The sequence below is a fragment of the Corticium candelabrum genome, chromosome 20 (assembly GCF_963422355.1).
Source record: "Corticium candelabrum chromosome 20, ooCorCand1.1, whole genome shotgun sequence".
Taxonomy (NCBI): domain Eukaryota; kingdom Metazoa; phylum Porifera; class Homoscleromorpha; order Homosclerophorida; family Plakinidae; genus Corticium; species Corticium candelabrum.
The window spans coordinates 1,223,316-1,244,762 of NC_085104.1; the positions used below are offsets into that span (position 1 = coordinate 1,223,316).

Genomic DNA, 21,447 nt, shown 5'->3' on the forward strand with positions numbered 1-21,447 from the left:
AGAAGGCTATTTCCGAAATCATTTTAGTACCTACTTGGTCCAGACTAGAGTTTGCACGCTTCGCATGCTCTCTGGTCTGGAAATTCGAGGCTACATTACTGATTGTGTGTGGTAAACACATTTATGTATACATACGACCTTACAATTAAAAAACAATTTGTCAAGGTAGTTGGTCAGATCAATATCAAGTAGTGAACGGTACATTACTACACTAATACCTCAGTTATCCAGCCCTTGAAGTTCCGGGCACCTCGATCTTAGTCTCGCGTAGCCAGACCCTTTTCCCCGCATCATACTTCTGCGAAACTAGGGTCTGGCGTGGTTGCTTTGTAGTCTTGTTGCCCCTTGTACAATAAACTAAAGACCAGATGAGCATGGCACTACTCAGTACGTAGTGGTTACTTATCTCTTATCTACACTGGCTGGAATTTCCTTCTCTTGGTCTTCTTGTGAATTATGTTGTCATGTAAGCAACGCAGTCATGTCTCTGTGAATGTGTAACTTCTATGTGTATGTGCACAGCACTCGGGGTGTCAATGACAGCTGTAGACGTAGCTAGTGTTGATCAGTTCCCTGTTTGCCGGCTATTGTGTGTGTTCTTATGCTCATGGTTTGTCGTCTCGTGCTAGCTAGCTAAAGGTCAACCCAGAGACATGCTGAACGTGCTCACTGCATAGTCCGTGGCCATAGAAACAATGGACATTCCAGTGTGAAGACTTTCGATTCTTGCTCACTGTTGTTGACACCCTGAGTACTGTGTAAGTAAGTACCGAGTAGTGCCATGTTCATCCAGTCTTTAGTTGTCCGTTTATCGTTCAAGCGGCAACACGACGACTTCAAAGCAACTGCACCAGATCCTGTTTTTGCGAAAGGGTCTGGCTACGGGAGACTACCTTGATCTACCAGGCAGTCCCAGCAACCACGTGCAAAAAGACTTTTTTACATGAATGCACATGAGCGATTTGGTATCCACAGAAAATGGCGACCAGTATATAGCGGAGGTGGTCTGGTCTGTCCTTACACTTGAGAAACAGATAGAAGTAATAAGAGAAATTGAGAAAGGGAAATCTTAACGTCGTGTAGCTGAGATTTTGAACTGCCGAAGTCAACTGTTGGAGACATTTGAAAAGGTCGAGAAAAGATCAGTTGCCAGATATGGATATTTCCCAGTTACGGACAGTGCCCGGATAACCAAGACATTAGTGTACGTTGTTGGATTATCTGTAAGCAGGGCACGTGTTCTCTCTTGTTTTTATCACTTTTAGTTGTCTCTTTTTTAGTTGCCTCTTTTCTTTAATCAGTTACAATGGGAGAAATTCTTAAAATACTGAAAGATAATCGTGTTTTAATTACAACTTTAACTTTACATTCGACCATATGTTCACTTGTTGTGCATAGTCATGTTTACTTCCTCTTCCGTTTGTGCTATTTAGCTGTGGACAGCAGATGCTCAAAACGAAGAGGGCGCTGAAGGAGATCAAGAAGGCGGAAACTGATATAATTACTGTGGCATTCTGCTTGCAACAAGACTTGTAATGAGTTTTGCATGGTGGCCTTCTAGTGGCTCTGTTACTTGTTTCACAGGCTGAGGAGGAGACCAATGTAGTTTATGTGTTGCTGTAGCTTTGCTTGTTGTTATGTTGTACTTTGGCATTTGACAATCCTAGTGGCATTGTCGTGTGGTCAGAATATCACTAAAGACTCTCCTGGCAGGTCATATATCTAGATTTGTCCACACATCTTTGTTAGACCACTTTAGAAAGCTTGGTTGCCTTGTTACAGCCACAACGACAGCAAAGGATGTCACACACACACCACACCATGCATGTCACACACCTCTCACTTGTTGAATGTAACTGCTCTGGCCATGGCTTGTCTGATGGTATCACTCACCACTGGTGACCAGTCTTGCAGACTGGGACCGAACAAATTACATAATTATTGCTTTTTTTCTCATACAGTACATGCAAACTCACACTCAGTATAACTACGTATACAAAAGCATCACGTTTTCTTATACTATGGTAAAGCAGGCAATCAGGCAATCGATTGCTCATGCACTGCAACACAGAGTGAGTACAATATGTAATCAGTTGGTGATGAAGTGAGATCTTGTCAAGCCTGTAGCTGGCTGCACCACCAAATTGCATGGCGCATATTAACTAGGCCACATGTGACCAATCTGATACTTTGTCCACATGCTTTGGTCAACAGAGTATGCAGATGTACACTGTTTACTGGTTTTCTTGTGTGTGTGTGTGTGTGTGTGTGTGTGTGTGTGTGTGTGTGTGTGTGTGTGTGTGTGTGTGTGTGTGTGTGTGTGTGTGTGTGTGGTGTGTGTGTGTGTGGTGTGTGTGTGTGTGTGTGTGTGCGTGCGTGTGTGCGTGTACGTGCAGCTATTCGATGCGTCGCGCCCACACAAGGAAACTAAGGTGGGCAATATTTTCGAAGGACCCGGATATATTTGGGGGAAAAATAGTTGTACTCACGTCGCTGGTAATAAACGACATGCTTCATGTGTATCGTCCGACGTCAGAAGTGAGCATTTCAGATTCGATGGAGCTACGATGCGCCATTCTAGAGAAATTCGAGCGCAAAAGGAGGCGGATTGGATCGGCTAAAAATCGCGTCCTACCAAGAAAAGTTTAGAACGCAACGACACCTTCACTGTCTATAGTGATCTAATCAACGTGCGTGAGCGAAATTTGGTGGAGGTACGACCCGCGGTTTTGGAAATATGCGCCAACACACACACGCGCGAAGTACATGCACACGCGCGCATACAGATAGACAGACAGACAGACAGACAGACAGACAGACAGACAGACAAACAGACAGACAGACAGACAGACAGACAGACAGACAGGCAGACAGAAAAACAAATAGATAGACAGACAGACAAAGAGACAGACAGATAGACAGACAGACAGACAGACAGACAGACAGAAAAGGCTTTAAAGCAGTAGCACAGCTTGTTAGCCATGAACATAGTTTGTAATAGTAGTCATGTATGAAAATATATTATATGACAGACTGACAGACAGACAGACAGACAAACAGACAAACAGACAGAAAACGGAACAAATTGTGTCCTCTATTCTCTCAAATCCACTGTCTCAGCGCTCAGCTGATTGGTTCAGGTCGCTACAGGGACTTGGAGCAAGCGCATGGCTTGACTCAATACCTTCTTCTACGAAGCTTGCATTAAAACCCAGCGATTTTCGCTTAGCAATGCGCATGAGGTTGGGTCTTGAAATGCCCCTCGGCTCTGTTGTCCCTCTATGCGAATGCGGCAAAGACATTGATAAAGACGGCTATCACCTTCTCACATGTAAGACCGGCGGTGGGCCAATATGGACTCACGAGACATTGACTAGTGTTTGGAGCGACTGTCTACAGCATTTGAAGATGACCCATCAGCTAGAACCGAGGAATCTTTATGTTAATAGTGACGACCGCCCCGACATCATTGTCTTTGACGCTCAACAGGGTTGTGACATTGAGCTGGACATCTCGGTGGCCCACCCATGGGCACTACATGTGATCTCTCGAGCAGCTCAGGAGGACGGTGTGGCCGCAGCTACCCGTGAGGTCAAGAAATCAGAGAAATATGCTAGAGAAAGTGATGTATGGGGCCTCCCCTCCAACTGCATCCCATTAGTGTTCGAACACTTTGGACGTTGGGGCTCAGAGGCAGCTCAATTCCTGCACCGGCTGTCACTTCAGTCTATAGACGAAGACGGAAATTAAGAAAGAACAGTCGTGATTTTAAGACATTCTGGCGTAGATGCATGTCGGTAGCTTTGCAAAGATGTAATGCTAGCGTCATTAGCAGAAAGTTAGCAAGGCTGGGGCATTCTAATATCTTTACAGTTGACTGTTCATTCGCACATAGTTAAATTATGGCGTCGGCCGTTTGGGCCAGACTAGAATGTAATAGTGTTGTTCTTTGAAAATATATGTATTGACAGACAGATAGACAGACAGACAGATAGACAGACAGACAGATAGACAGACAGACAGACAAACAGACGGACAAACAGACAGACACATAGACAGACAGACAGACAAACAGACAGACAGACAAACAGACAGACAGACAAACAGACCGAGAGACAGACAGACAGACAGAGAGCTCTGATTCTATAGATTACGTATTTAATTAATTAATTAACACGTTTTGAGTGTAATATTTCAAGTTACCGCACGAGCTCTCGACTGTTGCCTGCATCCTTTTACTCTTACCGACCGGTATTACTGCTTTCCACGCCTTCCCAGTCAACACTCTCACCCAATCCTCGACCCTCATCCGTTTGGAGAAAGACAGAGATGATGACAACCATAGAGACGTTCATTGAAGTAGCTAAACTGGCCGAACAGGCCGAGAGGTATGACGATATGGTATCCGCTATGAATGGGGTCGTACAGATGAAAGGGAAGGGAGACGAGTTGTCGCGTGAGGAACGAGATCTACTCAGCGTCGCGTACAAAAACGCGGTCGGCGCGCGCCGTGCGTCTTGGAAAGTCGTCGATATGCTCATCACACGTAAATACGGAAGAGATTCGGAAGTGGCGATGGACTATTGGGAAGAGATTGCGACAGAGATAATGGAAATATGCAAGGGCATGCTGGTGGGAATGTGTGTGTGTGTGTGTGTGTGTGTGTGTGTGTGTGTGTGTGTGTGTGTGTGTGTGTGTGTGTGTGTGTGTGTGTGTAGGAATGTGGCCTCGGAGCTAGACTGGCCCCATGTATGCATTAAATTTCTGTCATGACTAAAAGTAGTTGCCACTCTCTAGGCTCTTCTTGAAGAAAACCTGATTCCAGGGTGTCAGCAGGCCGAGTCTACGATATTCTATCTAAAGATGAAAGGAGATTACTACCGCTATTGGGCTGAGACTTCCACGGACGAGTGTGATATCAAAGACTGTGAGTACTATACATTCAAGCGCGTACTTAGGGGGATGGAGGGTTGGGGTGAGAATGAACCGACCCACTTCAGTCGGAGCTCTACTTGTATACAGTATACCTCTGCATGTATACGACCATGCAATCAGTCAAGGGCGGATCCAGAGATGCTTATACTGGAGACACAAACTAATAGTCTAGATATTTTCAAAGTACAATAGAAAATGTAATATAGAGACACTCTACGGTTCATTATTAAAACTTTAGCTGTCTCGTTGTATCAAACAACAATTACAGTACTTGTATACCCAACCACCTAGATTTGTCCTATTCATCACTGTCAACACTCAAAGTCGTCTTGCAATGTAATGTCTGGCAGCAGCAATTTCTCAACGTTTCATATGGCAATATAATCTCTACTGAAGGGGGAAAGGTGCCCGCAGTGCCCATCCTGGATCCGCCTCTGCTGAATGTGCATGCAATATTTGCACCAACTGTATACAGCAGCTGTAGCTGCTGAAGTGCTGGACTGTATGGGTCCCACATTCAAGATGCAGATTTAGACCCGAAGACGCTTGACATGTGCAGTGTACATCATCTATTACAAATATTTAGATACTATGCACAAATGTCTTCCAATAGACATAGAGCATGTTGAACTGACTAGGAGGTCCACTAGAGCACGAAAAGAACTGACCCATAAAATGCCCCAGGTACACGCTCTTGGTAACTGATAGTACAGACAGCAGTGTCGCCGGCCTTCTGTGCATGGTTGGGGGGAGAGTGCATGTTAACAGGTCCATGGCATGATTTAGACTGAAATCAGACACACCACAGAGTGATTTGGACTGCATGCTTGACCATTGCACATGCTCTTATGTCTTCTACTGTATAGTTTCCAGATATCACTGTTGAGCTGCTCATACAAGTCACTATCATGTACTGTGATGTAGTACTATGATGTACATGTAGTACTATGATGTAGTACACTATGATGTAGTACTATGATGTACTGTGATGTAGTACTATGATGTAGTACTATGATGTAATGTGATGTAGTGCTATGATGTAATGTGATGTAGTGCTATGATGTACATGTAGTACTATGATGTACATGTAGTACTATGATGTAGTACTATGATGTACTGTGATGTAGTACTATGATGTAGTACTATGATGTAATGTGATGTAGTGCTATGATGTACATGTAGTACTATGATGTATAGTACTATGATGTAGTACTATGATGTAGTACTATGATGTTCTGTGATGTAGTGCTATGATGTACATGTAGTAGTAGTAGTATATTTGAATAAATCATAGTACGATACATTTCAACAACCTAAATACTAGTAATGGTAGTTTATTTCTAAAACATGAAAAAACACCCAAATGCAACAAAACAAACAAACAATGACAACACACTAACCATATTAACCATGACCGCCACCAATTCATTTAGGTGGGCCTCACTCTCAACAAGTCTTAATAAGTCAATTTTGACAGGTTTATATATATAAGATCTAGTACCACGAATGCAAAGAATAGACGATCGAAGCAAGACAAAGCTCAGACGGCATCGAATCAGTTGCATCATTTTGCTGTAGTTCTCTCTATATTTTTCAGCAAGAAGGCTTGCCAGTCGCTTGTAAAAGGTTGTGGCTTCAGGGCCTGTGCTTCCTGTGGAACTAAAAACCAGTGGAGTGAATGATCCATGCTCAACTTCACATATGCGGTCAACATAAGCACGCTTCTTCTCATTCTCTTGAACAGTAAACACTGACTTCAGATTAGAGTGTTTGAAGTTGGAGCGAGCATTAGGATAGAAAACCCTTACATCAAAAAAATGCTCTGTCACCAGTTCTCCAAACTCCTCTGGCAGAGATATCAACCCTAGACTCTGACTCAACTTTGGCGGTTGCATATCTGAATGTTTCACCTGACAAGGGTTGCAAGGCTGGTTCGATGTCAACATTATGGCAAATTTCCTTGAGTAAATCAGCTGTTGTGTCTCTCACTTCATTATGCCTCACAGTAGGGAAGCCACCTTTTTTGCAGATCATTGAATGATCAATGCTAAAACGTTGTCCACACTCAAAATGTGAAGGGACATTAGGCAATGGCCAATGATATCTGAGGCACAGGGCATCCCAGAAGTCCCCTTTCGAAAGATGGAAACCATGTTCTGCAATGCGTTGAACGGTGAGCCACCTGGATGTCCTGTCTCTGAAGCCAACTCAACACCACGCTTTAAAGTTGATGACCCTTTCTCTTGCAGTGATTCCAACAACTGACGCTGGAAGGTTTACTTGTTGGATTTCATTTCAGATTTCTTTCTTTTGGTCTCAACTGTAGACACAGTATAGCGCTGTTCTTGGGCAACAATCAACGCTGCAAGCTGTGCTGTGATATGTTGCGAGGCACAGAAATGAAGGTCTGACATTTTCATGGGGTCATGAATGTTCAGCCCACCAAGACTGCATGGCAAAGACAGGGCAGGGTATCTCTCATCTCAGGACCGAAAACATTTTGACCCGTCAGGGATGGAAGAAATTTATGACGAATCGCATCCTCTAGTGGTTTAATGAGCGACGCAATGTCAGGGACAGTTTGTAGTAAATAAGACCACCGATGAACTAATCCTCTCGTGAAGGCTGAGTAGACAACATGAGGCTGTGTTTTAGCAATGTTAGAAAGGCATTCAATTTGTTGGATCCAATCTTGGACTTTTTCACCAACATATTGATTGACAAAAGACGTGTTACCCAAAGCAGCACCAAGATGACGTTTTCCTCTTGTTGTAATTTGCACATTGGTACCCATGAATGCCTGCCGTCCATTTTCGAACTGACACTCTTTGACAATTAACCACGTCTTGGTTGCATTAGGATGGTATCCATAATTTGGACCATATTCAACAATAGCATTCCACCACTCTCGTACAGCACTCAGCTTCCCTGCACCGGTTGCATCATCTGCAAACCATACCTGTTTGCAAAGTCCATGGAGCTGATTTATAAGTGGCAAGATTCCTAAAGCATACATTGACATTGCCAGAGGATCACCCTGTGTTGTCCTTCAACAGAGAAAACAGTATCTCCTCATATCACAAACAGTGAGATTGCTTCCCTATATGTGTTGATTGTAGTACTATGATATAGTACTATGATGTAGTACTATGATGTACATGTAGTGTACTATGATGTAGTGCTATGATGTACATATAGTAGTAGTAGTAGTAGTAGTAGTAGTAGTAGTATATTACTCAGCAAAAGCATCCACCGGTCATGCCCATACTACAAAAGCCACTACAACAGCACTCAACACAACACTATATCAATCCATTCAATTAAACAAACCCACTTAAGTCAACGTCACAATCTACTTAGTGAGGCAAGCCTCACTGTTGATTAAATCCATGTCATGACATTTTAGAGGCCTGTCATAGTACTATGATGTAGTACTATGATGTACATGTAGTGTACTATGATGTAGTGCTATGATGTACATATAGTACTATGATGTAGTACTATGATGTACATGTAGTGTACTATGATGTAGTGCTATGATGTACATATAGTACTATGATGTATTACTATGATGTAGTAGTAGTAGTTTTATTCAGCATGTAGTGCTATGATGTAGTACTATGATGTAGTACTATGATGTATACGTAGTACTGTGATGTACATGTAGTGTACTATGATGTAGTGCTATGATGTAGTACTATGATGTAGTACTATGATGTACATGTAGTACTATTATGTAGTACTATGATATAATACTATGATGTACTATGATGTACATGTAGTACTATGATGTAGTACTATGATGTACATGTAGTACTATGATGTAGTACTATGGTGTACTATCATGTACGTATCATTAACTTCAAAATTCATGATAAAAAGAACTGACTGTTGGATAATCCATGCACCACACCCCAACCGTTTTGTACGGTCCAGACCCCTCGTGACCCTCTCAACAACACCACTCGTTCAGAAATTCATTTTGCATATTTTAAAATGTCAATTTCTATGAGTTCAGATGCACTGGAGCAATCGGAGAAAGCTTATTGGATTGCATTTGCAGCTGCTAACTATGATTTGCTTCCTACTGATCCCACACGACTTGGATTGGCTCTCAATTTCTCGATCTTTTACTATGACGTGCTCCATAATCAAGAAAATGCATACAATGTGGCAGAAAGGGTAAACTCATAATAGAGAATTTAAAAAATCTGCTAAGTCTTGTGGGTGTTCTACGTGTGTCGTTGTGTCTGCTTGATTTGTAGGCTTTTTGTGATGCTGTAGAAGAGTTGGGAAGTCTTGATGAGAAATCGTACAAAGATAGCACTCTCATCATAAGGATACTTAGAGACTATATGATAGTAAGTGTGTGTGTGTGTGTGTGTGTGTGTGTGTGTGTGTGTGTGTGTGTGTGTGTGTGTGTGTGTGTGTGTGTGTGTGTGTGTCCATCCATGTGTGTGTGTCCATCCGTGTGTGTGCCCATACTGTATGTTCATTTGTATGGCACATCCTCTTCCTCTAATACTATTAGGAGTGGGCATATGGAGCAGACGATCAAAATGAAGAGAATGCTGAAGGAGATCAAGAAAACAAAAACTAGTATTAATTACTGTGGCATTCTGCTTGCAACAAGACTTGTAATGAGTTTTGCATTGTGGCCTTCTAGTGACGCTGTTACTTGTTTTTCTGGCTAAAAAGGAGACTAATGTAGTTGAGTATGTAAGGCTTTGCGTAATTGTTATGGAAATCACCCTTTCATTCTGATGCACATGTGGAGCACGTGACATAGTATTGTACCATATTGGTAACTTCTAATGCACACCATCTATTGTCTGTAAGTCTTTGTGACACACACACACACACACACACACACACACACACACACACACACACACACACACACACACACACACACACACACACACACACACACACACACACTGAAGTCATCTCCGTCTTTCACGTGCAACCAACTAGACTAAAAGATTCAATGTAATTCTGTCGAGCACGATGAGAATCAGTCTCTTCGCTGCGATTAATCGGTGTCCACACCGGATTGCCTTTAAACAGACGAACCGCTTTGACATAGTTCTATATATAGAGATAATAAATATTAATGCTTTCTATCTCTCTTGCCAAACAACTCAGAACAATCGAGTTCAATCCGTCCACATATCTACCCACCTGCCAACACTAGGCACGACGAATAACGGAAGACGGACAAACACAAAACAGACAAATACATCAACATTCTTAGGCCGCTTTGCATCAAATGTTAATTTTTTGTTCTCATTTCTCGTGCATGATCATTGTGCCTGGTGCTCTACATCATCAGACTGTACCATCGTATTCTAGCCTCAAACTTCCAGACCAGAGAGCGCGTGCAATAGCCTTCTAAGCCAATCACGATCTTAAAACCGGAATGTCGGTTGTAAATTCTGATTGATTTAGCAATAATTGGTTATGCTAAGTGCACTAACGCTGATGACATGCGTGTGAAACCTCCTGGATGGCTAAATGCACGCCAGAGCCGTGATGAAGACTCTGGTGTACGCACACATATTAGTTTTAGTTTCAGCTTCAGTTCTTTGATCTTTTCAAGCTTGTGGTGACAGGACATGCACAGCAGCGTCGCTAGACCATCACCTTTGACAACTGGACGAGCGGTAGTCTCGCTAGTCGAGCAGTCAGACTAGCTAGCAGTCTGCCAAAGAATCAAAGAGTCGTGGTTTCATGCCGTCCACCAAGATATCGCCGCAAATACGGTGGACATCTCTTCTTCGTTCGTGAGATCTCATGGCATTTACAAATGATATGTTTGTGTAATGCAAAAGCACGGTATCTTTCAATCTCGTTATTGAACTGTAAAATGATCCTACGCTGTTAGACTACCGTTTAGCATCGCTTTTTGATAAGTACTTCCGAAATAATTTTAGTAGAATTTGAGCGCTCTCTGGTCTGGAAGTTCGAGGCTAATAGTACGTATTCCTGTTGGTCGATCATGTGTGTTCAGGATCGGAGAAGTGGGGTGAGCCAGGTGGGCCATGGTCTACCCAACTTTATATTGGTTCAAGTGATTAAATAAATTTAATTTATTTAATCACTTAATATTGGTTCAAATGATTAAGACAAAATTAATAAACAAATGTACAGACAGATAAACAAACAAACATACAAATAACAAAGTACAAACAGACAAACAAACAAACATACAGACAAATGAACAAACAAACAAGAATACAGAGACAGACACACAAACAAACGTATAGAAAGATAGGCAACAAACTAACAAACATACAGACAGGTAAACAGACAGACAGACAGACAGACAGACAGACAGACAGATACACAAACAAATGTAGAGATAACAAACAAACAAACAAACAAACAGACAGACAGATAGACAAACAAATGTACAGACAAAGACAACAAACAAACAAACAGGCAGACACAACAAACAAACAAACATACAGACCAACAAACAAATGCACAGACAGAAACAACAAACAAACAAACAAATGCAAAGACAGAGACAACAAACAAACAGACAAACAAACATACAGACAAACAAACAAATGCACAGACAGAGACAACAAACAAACAAACAAACAAACAAACATACAGGCAGAGACAACAAAAAACACAAGCAAACAAACAAATGCAAAGACAGAGACAACAAACAAACAGACAAACAAACATACAGACAAACAAACAAATGCACAGACAGAGACAACAAACAAACAAACAAACAAACAAACATACAGGCAGAGACAACAAAAAACACAAGCAAACAAACAAACAAACAAACATACAGGCAGAGACAACAAAAAACACAAGCAAACAAACAAACAAACAAACATACAGGCAGAGACAACAACAAACAAGCAAACAAACAATCAAACAAACAAACATACAGGCAGATAAACAAATGCATGCAAAACAACAATACTAATCTCTCTAGGTGACCAAACCATGAACACCTTGCATGACATCACTAGATCATTATTGAATTAATATTTAATTAATTAATCTTTACTGACCTTTGAATCGGTTGTGAATCTGTGGTATATCCCAGTTGGCAGAGAAATCATGTCACCCTGTGAACATTCGATTCGAATCCAACGATCGGCTTTGTCTCGCACGTCAAAGTATCCGGTTCCACCAATAATGAGACGAATCTCATCGTCGTCGTGCAAATGCTCTTCATAAAACATTTTGATCTACCACACAAAGAGCTCGTTAGTATGTAACCATACTAAACTGTGTTATTGTGTTTTGTATTACTCATTACTGACAGTCACATGCTACACATCAAGCACTGTATTTGAATCTAACATTAGTTCATTGTTAATAACATAAATCAATTACCTGTCTGTCTGTTTGTCTGTCAGTCAGTCTGTCTGTCCAATACATATATTTTCAACATTGAAATCTGCACTCAACACAACTAAGCATCTCTACTGTCCCAATTGCACAAAATCTCTACCAAACCAAATCTCTACCAAACTCTACAGAAACCAGCCCTATATAGGGCTGTACAGTAAACAACATTAATAATTGTCTGTCTGTCTGTCTGTCAGTCTGTCTGTTTGTCTGTCAAATAATCATATATTTTTATACATCAAAGCTACTACATGTGAAACTAAAGTAACAGTGTCATAACTATAACAACAGATTACACAAATACATAACAAGTAGAACTACAAACAGAAGACTAGACTCTACAGCTAAGTACAAGTTAAGCAAGTCAGAAGAAATGATAACATCAGAATCCAAAGACCAAGAAATGATGACGACAGAATCCGGAGAAGACGCACTAGGCCACAAGGGCAAGGTAAGGCTGCGATAATCCCAGACACTGAAGTCACAAGATGGATAAGAGTCTGTCTGTCTGTCAGTCTGTCTGTCTGTCTGTCTGTCTGTCTGTCTGTCAGTCAGTCAGTCAGTCAGTCAGTCAGTCAGTCATGTACGTAGTGCCTTGTATGTTCAATAAATGATCTTTGTCAGTCAGTCAGTCAGTCAGTCAGTCAGTCAGTCAGTCTGTTTGTCTGTCAGTCTTTGTCTGTCTGTCTGTCTGTCTCTCTGTCTGTCTGTCTGTCTGTCAATTTCATTTATTGAAACACAAACTCTACGTTACATTTCTAACACTAAATACAAGCAATCTACTGAGTTCAGCTTTAGTTTAATGCAAACTACTTTGATAGTCTCTATTGTGTATGTTCTCATCTTCTTCTCCAGGGAAGACACGTGTCAGCTTGTGGAGGATGACTTTAGCGTTACATCATTGTAATATTATTGAGAATTTTTTCCTCCAAAAACCTCTAAAGTCAGCTTCATTTGTATAGCCTTCAATGTCTCTTCTTCTTCTGGCTAGTTTGTTTAGATAGTTGGTAGCTTCTGATCCCCAAGTTCCAAAATGTTCAAATACCAGAGGAGTGAAATTGAGGCTTGATGTATTGCCAGCAAGTTGCTGTTTTTCGTTTTTGATCATCTTCCTTTCCTCCCTTCTTGCTGCAGCAAAACCTTCCTCTAAAGCTGCCTGCTTTAAAGCGTCTTGACTGAAAGGATGAGCCATAGCTACATCAAGGTCATAGCTACACCCAGAGTCATACACAACTATGTCTGGTCTATTCTCATTTCCAGAGTAACGATGTCTGTCCGTCAGTCTGTCTGTTTGTGTCTGTCCGTCTGTCTGTCTGTTTGTGTCTGTCCGTCTGTCTGTCTGTTTGTGTCTGTCCGTCTGTCTGTCTGTCAGTCTCTCTGTCAGTCTCTCTGTTTGTCTGTTTTCCAGTCTGTCACCTGTGTTCTGCTTGTCAGTCTCACAGTCAGCATATGTGCTTGTCTAACCATCTAATTCTATGTATGTAACTGTCATCTACTCTTTCCAAAAGTCCATTAATTAATTATTTATTTATTTATTTATTTACTTACTTTTTCATCATAACTGGGTAATTTCTTTGGTGATATTTCAATAACATCCATGTACGTGTATCCCTCATCTTCTCTCAACTTACGAAACTCCCCATCCGTTTCATAGCTCTCAAAATTCACCTAACAAGTAACAGTAAACCACATGACCCTATAAACACTTAAATAACTTAATTTCCGGGAAGGGGTAGAACTAATTAACTTACTGTAACACCTACTACTACATACACTACCTACTGGAAGCTTGTGTGGTCCTTCTTGGAAAGTGATCTCAGCATGGGCATTAATCAATTATCACATCGATTTTATCATCTGCCTACAAGGACAGGAATGCAGTTTGTCTTTGATACTGTCTCTATAATTTGGTTAGAGTGGCTACTAAAATAACAAGTCGGATGGTGAAACAAGCCTCATAAGGTGATCTCTAGAAGTGATGTTAGAATACACAAGAATGGGTGCAGATGACATACAGCTGTGAACTGTCTTCTACACACTTTGCATCTCTCAACCAACTCTTAAAATCCATGTACGATATAACACCCTAGTCCTCTTCCCTAGTCTAATACCTACACTTTTCCAAATTCTGTTTGACTCGAGATCAGAGCCATCCAGTACAAACCCACTCACCAAGCCCCAAGACAAGCAACACATACCTATGAAGTAATACTAAAAAACAACTCTCTACGAACTACTTTACTAAAAACGTAAAGGTTTCTTCGACCAGCTGCAGTCAACTGCTTTACCAACTGCATCAAACGTGTCTGTATGACAGACCTCGCTGCTAAAAGTTATTCAAAATCGTCTGAAGGTGAGGTTAGTGTGTATGAACTTTAGACGACTACCTAGGCTTAGATGATATGTTTGTAATGGAAGTTTACCGGAAAGGTAACGTCCCGTTAGCGTCATCTGACAAGCTTTTTACCTTCCAGTGGTTCACTCCCAACGCGGCCACAGTCTCCATTGATACAAGCGCTCCCGGCGACATGTGAGGAAGACGTTGATCGGTAGTGGAATCGTCCATATACCACGCGAGAACCATTTTGTGTCGCAATCCAGAGCAGCGCCTCGCCAGCCACGCCCCTTCGAAAGGGGCGGAACTAAAAAAAGTGCATTCACGCATTAGAGAGACTGGTGGAATGTGGCCATCTGCGCAACAAAAAGGTGTTGCCCTCCGGGCGGATATTGGTATCAATGGAAAGCCCTTCACTTGCGCAAATTTTTTTCACTTGCCATTGCCAGTTGGAAAACATGCGAGAACGTCGTCTCCTCGGGCCAGATGACATTTCATGTATGCAGAGGTGCTGCAACGACTTCACAGCTTCGATCACGAATTGAGGACAGCAAACAGCTACTGCTTCCGCTATTGAATCATCTGAGATGGATTTACGAGGATCAGTCTACGTACTACAGGCGTAGCTTCGATTTCTAATTCACTCGGGAAGACCTCCATCGCAAGAAACGCTGCAGCTGTTGTAATAGAGATAGTGCGTTCGACGTCACAATCACGTGATATCCCGGAAGTCGCCATCTTAGGGGCAAGGGTATTAGCATGGCTAGAGTTGCTGTGTTTTCGGCTGCCACGATTGTAGAATTCAGGGGAGCAACATACATTTTTAGTCTATACCGGCTATACTAACCAGTCAGGGACCAGAAACGCGTCATTTGAGCAACAGACGACGGACAGCGTGGATCTCCAGCCTAGACAGAAAGGACTTGAAGCCGTCGCAGCGTTTGCGTGTTTGCTCTGAGTACTTTCTGTCTGGTAGAGCTGTCATTTCTAGTTTGTTTTATAATAAAAGAGTAATCTATGCTACTCTGAACAAATAGGAAAGCCATCCTTTGTGTATGACTCAACTAACCCTGACTGGGTACTGTACCATCTGCAAGGATGGGTTATGTCGCTACGAGCACTTCCAGTAGAGAGAGATTTGTTCATCTCAAGAGAAGGTTTAATACACCTAACAGCATACAATCATATACAACATCATGTTACTCCAATTCATGTTGGGAATGACTTCTGGTTCCTCCGTCCACAGTTGAGCCTCCGTTCTACCTGTTTTTAGGCCCGCAGGTACAACTTTCTCCTTGTATCGCTTCTGCAATTCAGCGGAGAGACTTGTAGACTTCTGTTCCATAATCTCTATTCTAGGAATTAGCTTTATCACACTCGACCATCAGACTAAGAAATCACGGCAAACTCGCGAATTCACTGATAAAATTTGGTTTAAATCTTTCGCAATTAGTATACTGTCGCCGTACTATCTAACACACAGTCGAGCGTCCTTGAAATGTTGTACAAGCCGCCGTCGCAAAGAGAGATACCTGCGGAGGACAGGAGCTTGCCCCCTAAAATGGCGGCAAATACGGGTACTACAGGGAACGCCTACTCCCCGCCCCCGCACGCACTATCTCTATACTAGCTTACCTGTGTGTCTAACAACGTTACTTAGCATGTCTAGAATTGTAACCGTAAACTAAGTGGTATTGTTCCTGTCGTAGACCAATCAAAACCACTGCTCGGAGCGAGCGGGAAGTTTCTATTGGTGCGGAGCGTTTCATGTTTAATAGCTTTTCTGCCCCTGAACTCGTCTACAGTGCAAGTGCGCCCAGACGCTCTCCCGCTCGCTCCTCCTACTTTTGACCCCATATATATATATATATACCTGTCACGTGCAGTACGTACGGGAAAGCGTCTGGAACCGAGGCTATTCACTTGCCCGATCTAATTACACTCACCATTGGGCTAGAGAGACGTAGAGCCAATTTCCTGTAATTTAAAAAGTTAGGGGGTGGAAAAGGCAGGACTAAGGCGGGATTAGGGTTAATTGTATAAAGCTAAGTACATAATTGTTATAGCTAGCAGGCTGTTAACAGTAACCCAACACAGTAAATTTCCCAGTTGGGGTGTCAGTTAGCTAGGAAAGAGTGCGTCTAGGATCCGTTTCTAGTCTTCGTGATCATCCTTGGAACTTTCAGTTTCAGACGACGAGGAATCTTCTGATTCAGGACCAACTTCAATGACCATCTCTACAACGTCGTCTAACACACTGTATATTGCCCTGTAATGCTTCCACCGTCTCACGTACGTGCCTCACGCAGTTTTCCCACTTTTCCACCGTAACGTTCGCTAGAAGTTCTCTACAAGGCGCTTGATGTTTTCCATCGCAAACCCAGCAATCCCTGTGTTGTGCTGGCAGCATAACTGTAGGTCAGAGGAAGCAGGAAGGTCAAAGTCCTCATAGTGATGTCATCAATGCTCAAGAATGCACTAAATGGCTAGTCAGTTTGGTTCTGATATGGTCAAATTAGTCAAGTTCTCGTGGTTTCCAGACGCTTCTCTGAGCCAGAAGGGAATGAGTGTATGTATCTGGTACATATTATTATAGCTGTTCCTAGAAGAGGCAACTGACACATACAACCAGTGAGCGCATAGAAACGTCCAGGTCTGTTGTCATGGGTTATAGCAAAAGTACAATTCTTAGTATATCATTGCATCATGAAGCAAACCGCGTTTCAAGCCAGCGAGGCAGCCAGAGGCAACACGTTTATATGTACACTTTCACGTAACAAAATAGTTACGTAATTTGTCATTGACACCATATGCTCTGAAACGTAGATGTTAATTGCCTCCTGTGACAACATAACATCCGGTTACACAAGCACTATGCCGCGCCTTAGGGTGTACCCTACATTCCACCAGTTGCTCTAATTCGTAAACGCACTTTTATCCAGATGCGTATTGGTATGCGCCAAGCGTACACCAATAACATAATTAATTGTTTGGCATTGCCACAAGCATATAAATTACGAAAAATTTAATAACACTTCTGAAGATTTCAACACTGCAAAGAAGTAGAGTTTGCAATTACATTTATATTATTTTAGTTAAATTTAATAATTACAACAGAAGCAAGTTGCAAAACTCAACATGACACTCCTAAATGTAAAGGTACAGTTAGCTAAGACCTTGTCCCCACCGTAGAATGAGTTTAGATGCAGCTGTAACTCGGCTATTGGTAAAATGCAAATATTATTAAAAGTATGTCGTTTAACGCGCGTTAATTAATTAACTCACATTTGCACACATGTGTAGGTGTAACGCCCATGTAACGTGCGTTAAACTTTGATATGTAAGATATTTCACACCCGCTAATCCAGCTGTCTAGTGTAGAGCCGTCTTCGCTGCTGTTCCACCCTCTCTCGTCGTCTTCACCGATTTCATCGTCTCTCCAACCCATCGCAACACATCTAAACGTCGCAGCGAAATTTTCACAACGTCCGCCACCGCAACACAAACGAGAGCAACGAATCACGTCGATTGGAATGCCCGTTCGGTGACACCGGCGTGTCACAAACATCCGTAGAGACAGCGAAACGAGAATGCGGGCAGATAGAGAGCGAAGAGAGCGACAGGGTAAGACATAGCGCGCTTGGTATCTAGAAAAAAACCTGTCATGAATGAATTCTACATCCCCGTTGTCATAACGCCTCATTGCGCGCCAAGTGTCAGTGAGGTGTTGTTGTGCGCTTTTGTTGGCGTTTGGAGCGTGCGGTGTGCATTCATCGTCACGTACTAATGCGAAACCCCTCGCTGACGCTTATGCAAACGGCGTAGGCCGCTCTGGTATGCGATGAGTTCTCTCTTTGTGTGAGGGTAGACAGGATGGACATCTTGAGGATTCCTGATTGTCAGACGACTGCGGCTGCTTAGTGAGCTGTGACTGAGTCGATTGTAGTGAATAAACGAGCTGTTTTTGTTGATGCTTGAGAATTTCTTGGAGTTTCATTCACATCATGGTTTGTTTGCTGTCCAGATTGGCTAGTATTTTTATTGCCCAGATTGTTAGTATTTGTCTGTTGAATACTTTCTCTAGGGTACTAATGGGTTGTGTGTTTACAAACTGTAGAGAAGCGCTACTGTAACCTTAGCGCATGCGCACAACACCCGGGCGTAATTAATAAGGTAAATGCGTGATTAAGCTTGGACACACCAGGTATATATGAGTTGCGTCATCGTTTGGTGGTCTTGTGTGATCGTTGAGTGACTTGAGTGAGGAAAAGTGTTGTTTGTGCTTTCCTGTTTTGATTGAAATGCAGTAACTGAGTTGGTTGGTATACACCGACTTCTTGTCGTTTGGTTGGGATGTCTTTAGTGTTCGTAGTAGTTGGTGTGAGGTTAGAGTGTGTTAAGAAGGATGTGGGTAGTTGTATGCTGTAGTTCTCTGAATGAGTGAAATTGGGTGTATAGGGAAAGGAAGAAAGGTTGGGGTCGGTTTGTTTGCCTCTCTGTAAAAGGGCACATCTGTCTTTCTGCCCATCTGTGTGTCTCTGTCTGTCTGTCTGTCTGTCTGTCCATCTGTTTGTCTGCCTTTGCAAACACCAAGTTACACACTAACGTATTTGACTTCTTACAGGCTTTGCTGTTCTTACTTTCGTCGTTGTATTCGGCACGTTCATTGTGCAAACTAACGGAGATGACACGTGCACCTGCGTCATGGACGACTGCTTCGAGTGTCCATGCAATAACACGAAGAGTAGTGTCCACTGTAATATCAACTTTGGGTGTATTACATGCCAACAGGACAACAATATCTCAACTTGTGCTACCATGAATGCCTTTCAACTGTGCTCATCTCTGACTGTTACTGCGTCATCGATTGAACAACTGAATACGCCAGCGACGACTTCTCTATACCCGACGTCACATCTCGTTCTCTCTTCGACGCACACGTCAACTAAAGCCACGAGCATGTCGACTGTGGCCGACATGTCAAGCTCCAGTTCACACAGGACGTCAACAGTAGTACCGACGTCTCTCACGTTTAAGACTTCTATGCCAACGGTGAACACATTGGCGACCGTCAGTTTGTCTGCGAGTTTGTCTGTGTTGTTTACGGCGACGAGTACAGCAACTATGTCATCAACCGTGCAGATGCAGGCGTCACCTTCTAGTTCGTCGGTATTGTCGTCGACTGTTGCATTTACCTCGTCATCGGTGTTTGTGTTGACGCCGAGTAGAGTGACCATGCAGTTGTTGAGTCCTACGCCTGTATTGACGGAAGTTGTGAGACCTCCTGCTGTGACATCATCAACAGCTGTGACATCATCAACAGCTGTGACATCATCAAGAGCTCTACCCACATTGTTGACTCCGAAAGATGTAATGTATTGTGTTGTTTGTCATTTGGCTCTCCGTGTCTCATGGTCATTTCGTGTGTTGTCTGTCTGTCTGTCTATGTGTCCATCTGTCTGCCTGTCTGTCTATGTGTCCATCTGTCTGTCTGTCCATCCATTGTTTGTCTGTCTGTCTGTTGTCTGTCTGTCCATCTGTCTGTCCATCCGTTTGGCTGGCTGTCCATCTGTCTGTCCATCCGTTTGGCTGGCTGTCCATCTGTCTGTCTCCCCATCCGTTTGGCTGTCTGTCCATCCTTTTGTCTGTCTGTCTGTCTGTCTGGTCTCTCTGTCTATCCTTTGTCCGTCTGTTTGTCTGTCCATCCATTTGGCTCTGTCCCTCTGTCTGTCCATCTTGTCTGTCTGGCCATCCATCCATCCATTGTTTGTCTGTCTGTCTGTCTGTGTGGTCTCTCTTTTATCTGTCTGTCCATCCTTTTGTCTGTCTGTCTGTCTGTCCATCTGTTTGGCTGTCTGTCCATCCTTTTGTCTCTCTGTCTGTCTGGTCTCTCTGTCTATCTGTTTGTCTGTCCATCCGTTTGGCTCTGTCCATCTTGTCTGTCAGTCCTTTTTTTCTGTCTGTCTGTCCATCCGTTTGGCTGTCTGCCCATCCTTTTGTCTGTCTGTCTATGTCCATTTGTCTGTCTGTCTGTTCGTCCACTGGCCTGCCTCTCTACCTTCATGTCCACTTGTTTGTCCACCATGTCTCTCCATCCAGCATAACCATGCTGTTTCATAACATTAAACATTGTTTCTGTCCTATAGTCGAGCAGCAGTGGCAGTGGCGTAAACATCATCGTCATCATAGCCCCCATTGCGATTATCATCATCGTCATCGTCATCGCCATGTCTATCTACTACTGGTGCCACAGACGGCAGCGTCTCAAAGCAGCCATGTATGAGGTGACGGCCGTTTACTACAATACAGACTCCCCCCGCAACACGGGTGCTCACTTCGTGAACGACCGAGTTTTCCTCGATCGAGAAGAGAGCAGACGCGGAGGCTCACTGGGTAAACACTCACGAAGAGGAGACGAACGAGCGAATGGAAGACAAGTTGTTGAGAAGAAAAACAGTATGCAAAACAACAGTAGCAATCATTATGCCAAGGAAGTAGTAGACCCAGACTTATCGTCGATGGAGTCAACTCACATATAGTTACAGGTAGTTGGTATATGCAAGTATGAGTCGTGATTTTTAGCTGTAGTTTTTATTGTGGTGGGGCTGTGGCTTGGTATGTGTGGATGGTTGGTTATTACTCTAAATTTGGTAAGAGACAAAGTGACGTGATGCATGGCTTTAGGAATTAGGTGATTATATTAGATTGGATGGATGGAGTCGATATGCGGGATACAAGGTGTGCAATCACTCACTCTCCCACACAATGACGTGCACAACACACACACACACACA

General features: G+C 42.8%; 5 protein-coding genes across 6 annotated transcripts in view; 3 read left to right on the forward strand and 2 right to left on the reverse strand.

Moving 5' to 3' along the window:
- LOC134195850 (14-3-3 protein zeta/delta-like) overlaps positions 1–1,727 on the forward strand; it is a 3,420-nt gene extending 1,693 nt beyond the window's left edge. For both annotated transcript variants that reach the window (XM_062664936.1, XM_062664937.1), the window contains one exon: positions 1,434–1,727. In XM_062664936.1, the coding sequence (XP_062520920.1) occupies positions 1,434–1,496 (63 nt within the window). In that variant the 3' untranslated portion in view covers positions 1,497–1,727. The remainder of the gene's footprint in view (positions 1–1,433) is intronic.
- A 2,470-nt stretch (positions 1,728–4,197) lies between these two features.
- LOC134195987 (14-3-3-like protein) lies at positions 4,198–9,624 on the forward strand. The gene is made up of 5 exons (XM_062665066.1): positions 4,198–4,632; positions 4,798–4,927; positions 8,954–9,117; positions 9,201–9,296; positions 9,467–9,624. Exons 1-5 carry the CDS (start codon positions 4,330–4,332, stop codon positions 9,533–9,535), a joined length of 762 nt encoding a protein of 253 aa, XP_062521050.1. The 5' UTR covers positions 4,198–4,329; the 3' UTR covers positions 9,536–9,624.
- On the reverse strand, positions 6,975–8,936 carry LOC134195988 (uncharacterized). The gene has a single exon (XM_062665067.1). It carries the CDS (start codon positions 7,955–7,957, stop codon positions 7,370–7,372), a length of 588 nt encoding a protein of 195 aa, XP_062521051.1. The 5' UTR covers positions 7,958–8,936; the 3' UTR covers positions 6,975–7,369.
- Positions 9,625–9,736: 112 nt separating the features above from the next.
- LOC134195989 (uncharacterized) lies at positions 9,737–14,936 on the reverse strand. The gene is made up of 4 exons (XM_062665068.1): positions 14,786–14,936; positions 13,867–13,986; positions 11,976–12,155; positions 9,737–10,026 (listed from the first exon to the last, which is right to left on the reverse strand). The coding sequence occupies exons 1-4, from the start codon at positions 14,900–14,902 to the stop codon at positions 9,895–9,897; spliced, it is 549 nt and encodes a 182-aa protein (XP_062521052.1). The 5' UTR covers positions 14,903–14,936; the 3' UTR covers positions 9,737–9,894.
- Positions 14,937–17,990: 3,054 nt separating this feature from the next.
- LOC134195492 (uncharacterized) lies at positions 17,991–21,369 on the forward strand. The gene is made up of 3 exons (XM_062664520.1): positions 17,991–18,277; positions 19,278–20,023; positions 20,800–21,369. The coding sequence occupies exons 1-3, from the start codon at positions 18,244–18,246 to the stop codon at positions 21,190–21,192; spliced, it is 1,173 nt and encodes a 390-aa protein (XP_062520504.1). The 5' UTR covers positions 17,991–18,243; the 3' UTR covers positions 21,193–21,369.
- Positions 21,370–21,447: the final 78 nt, after the last annotated feature.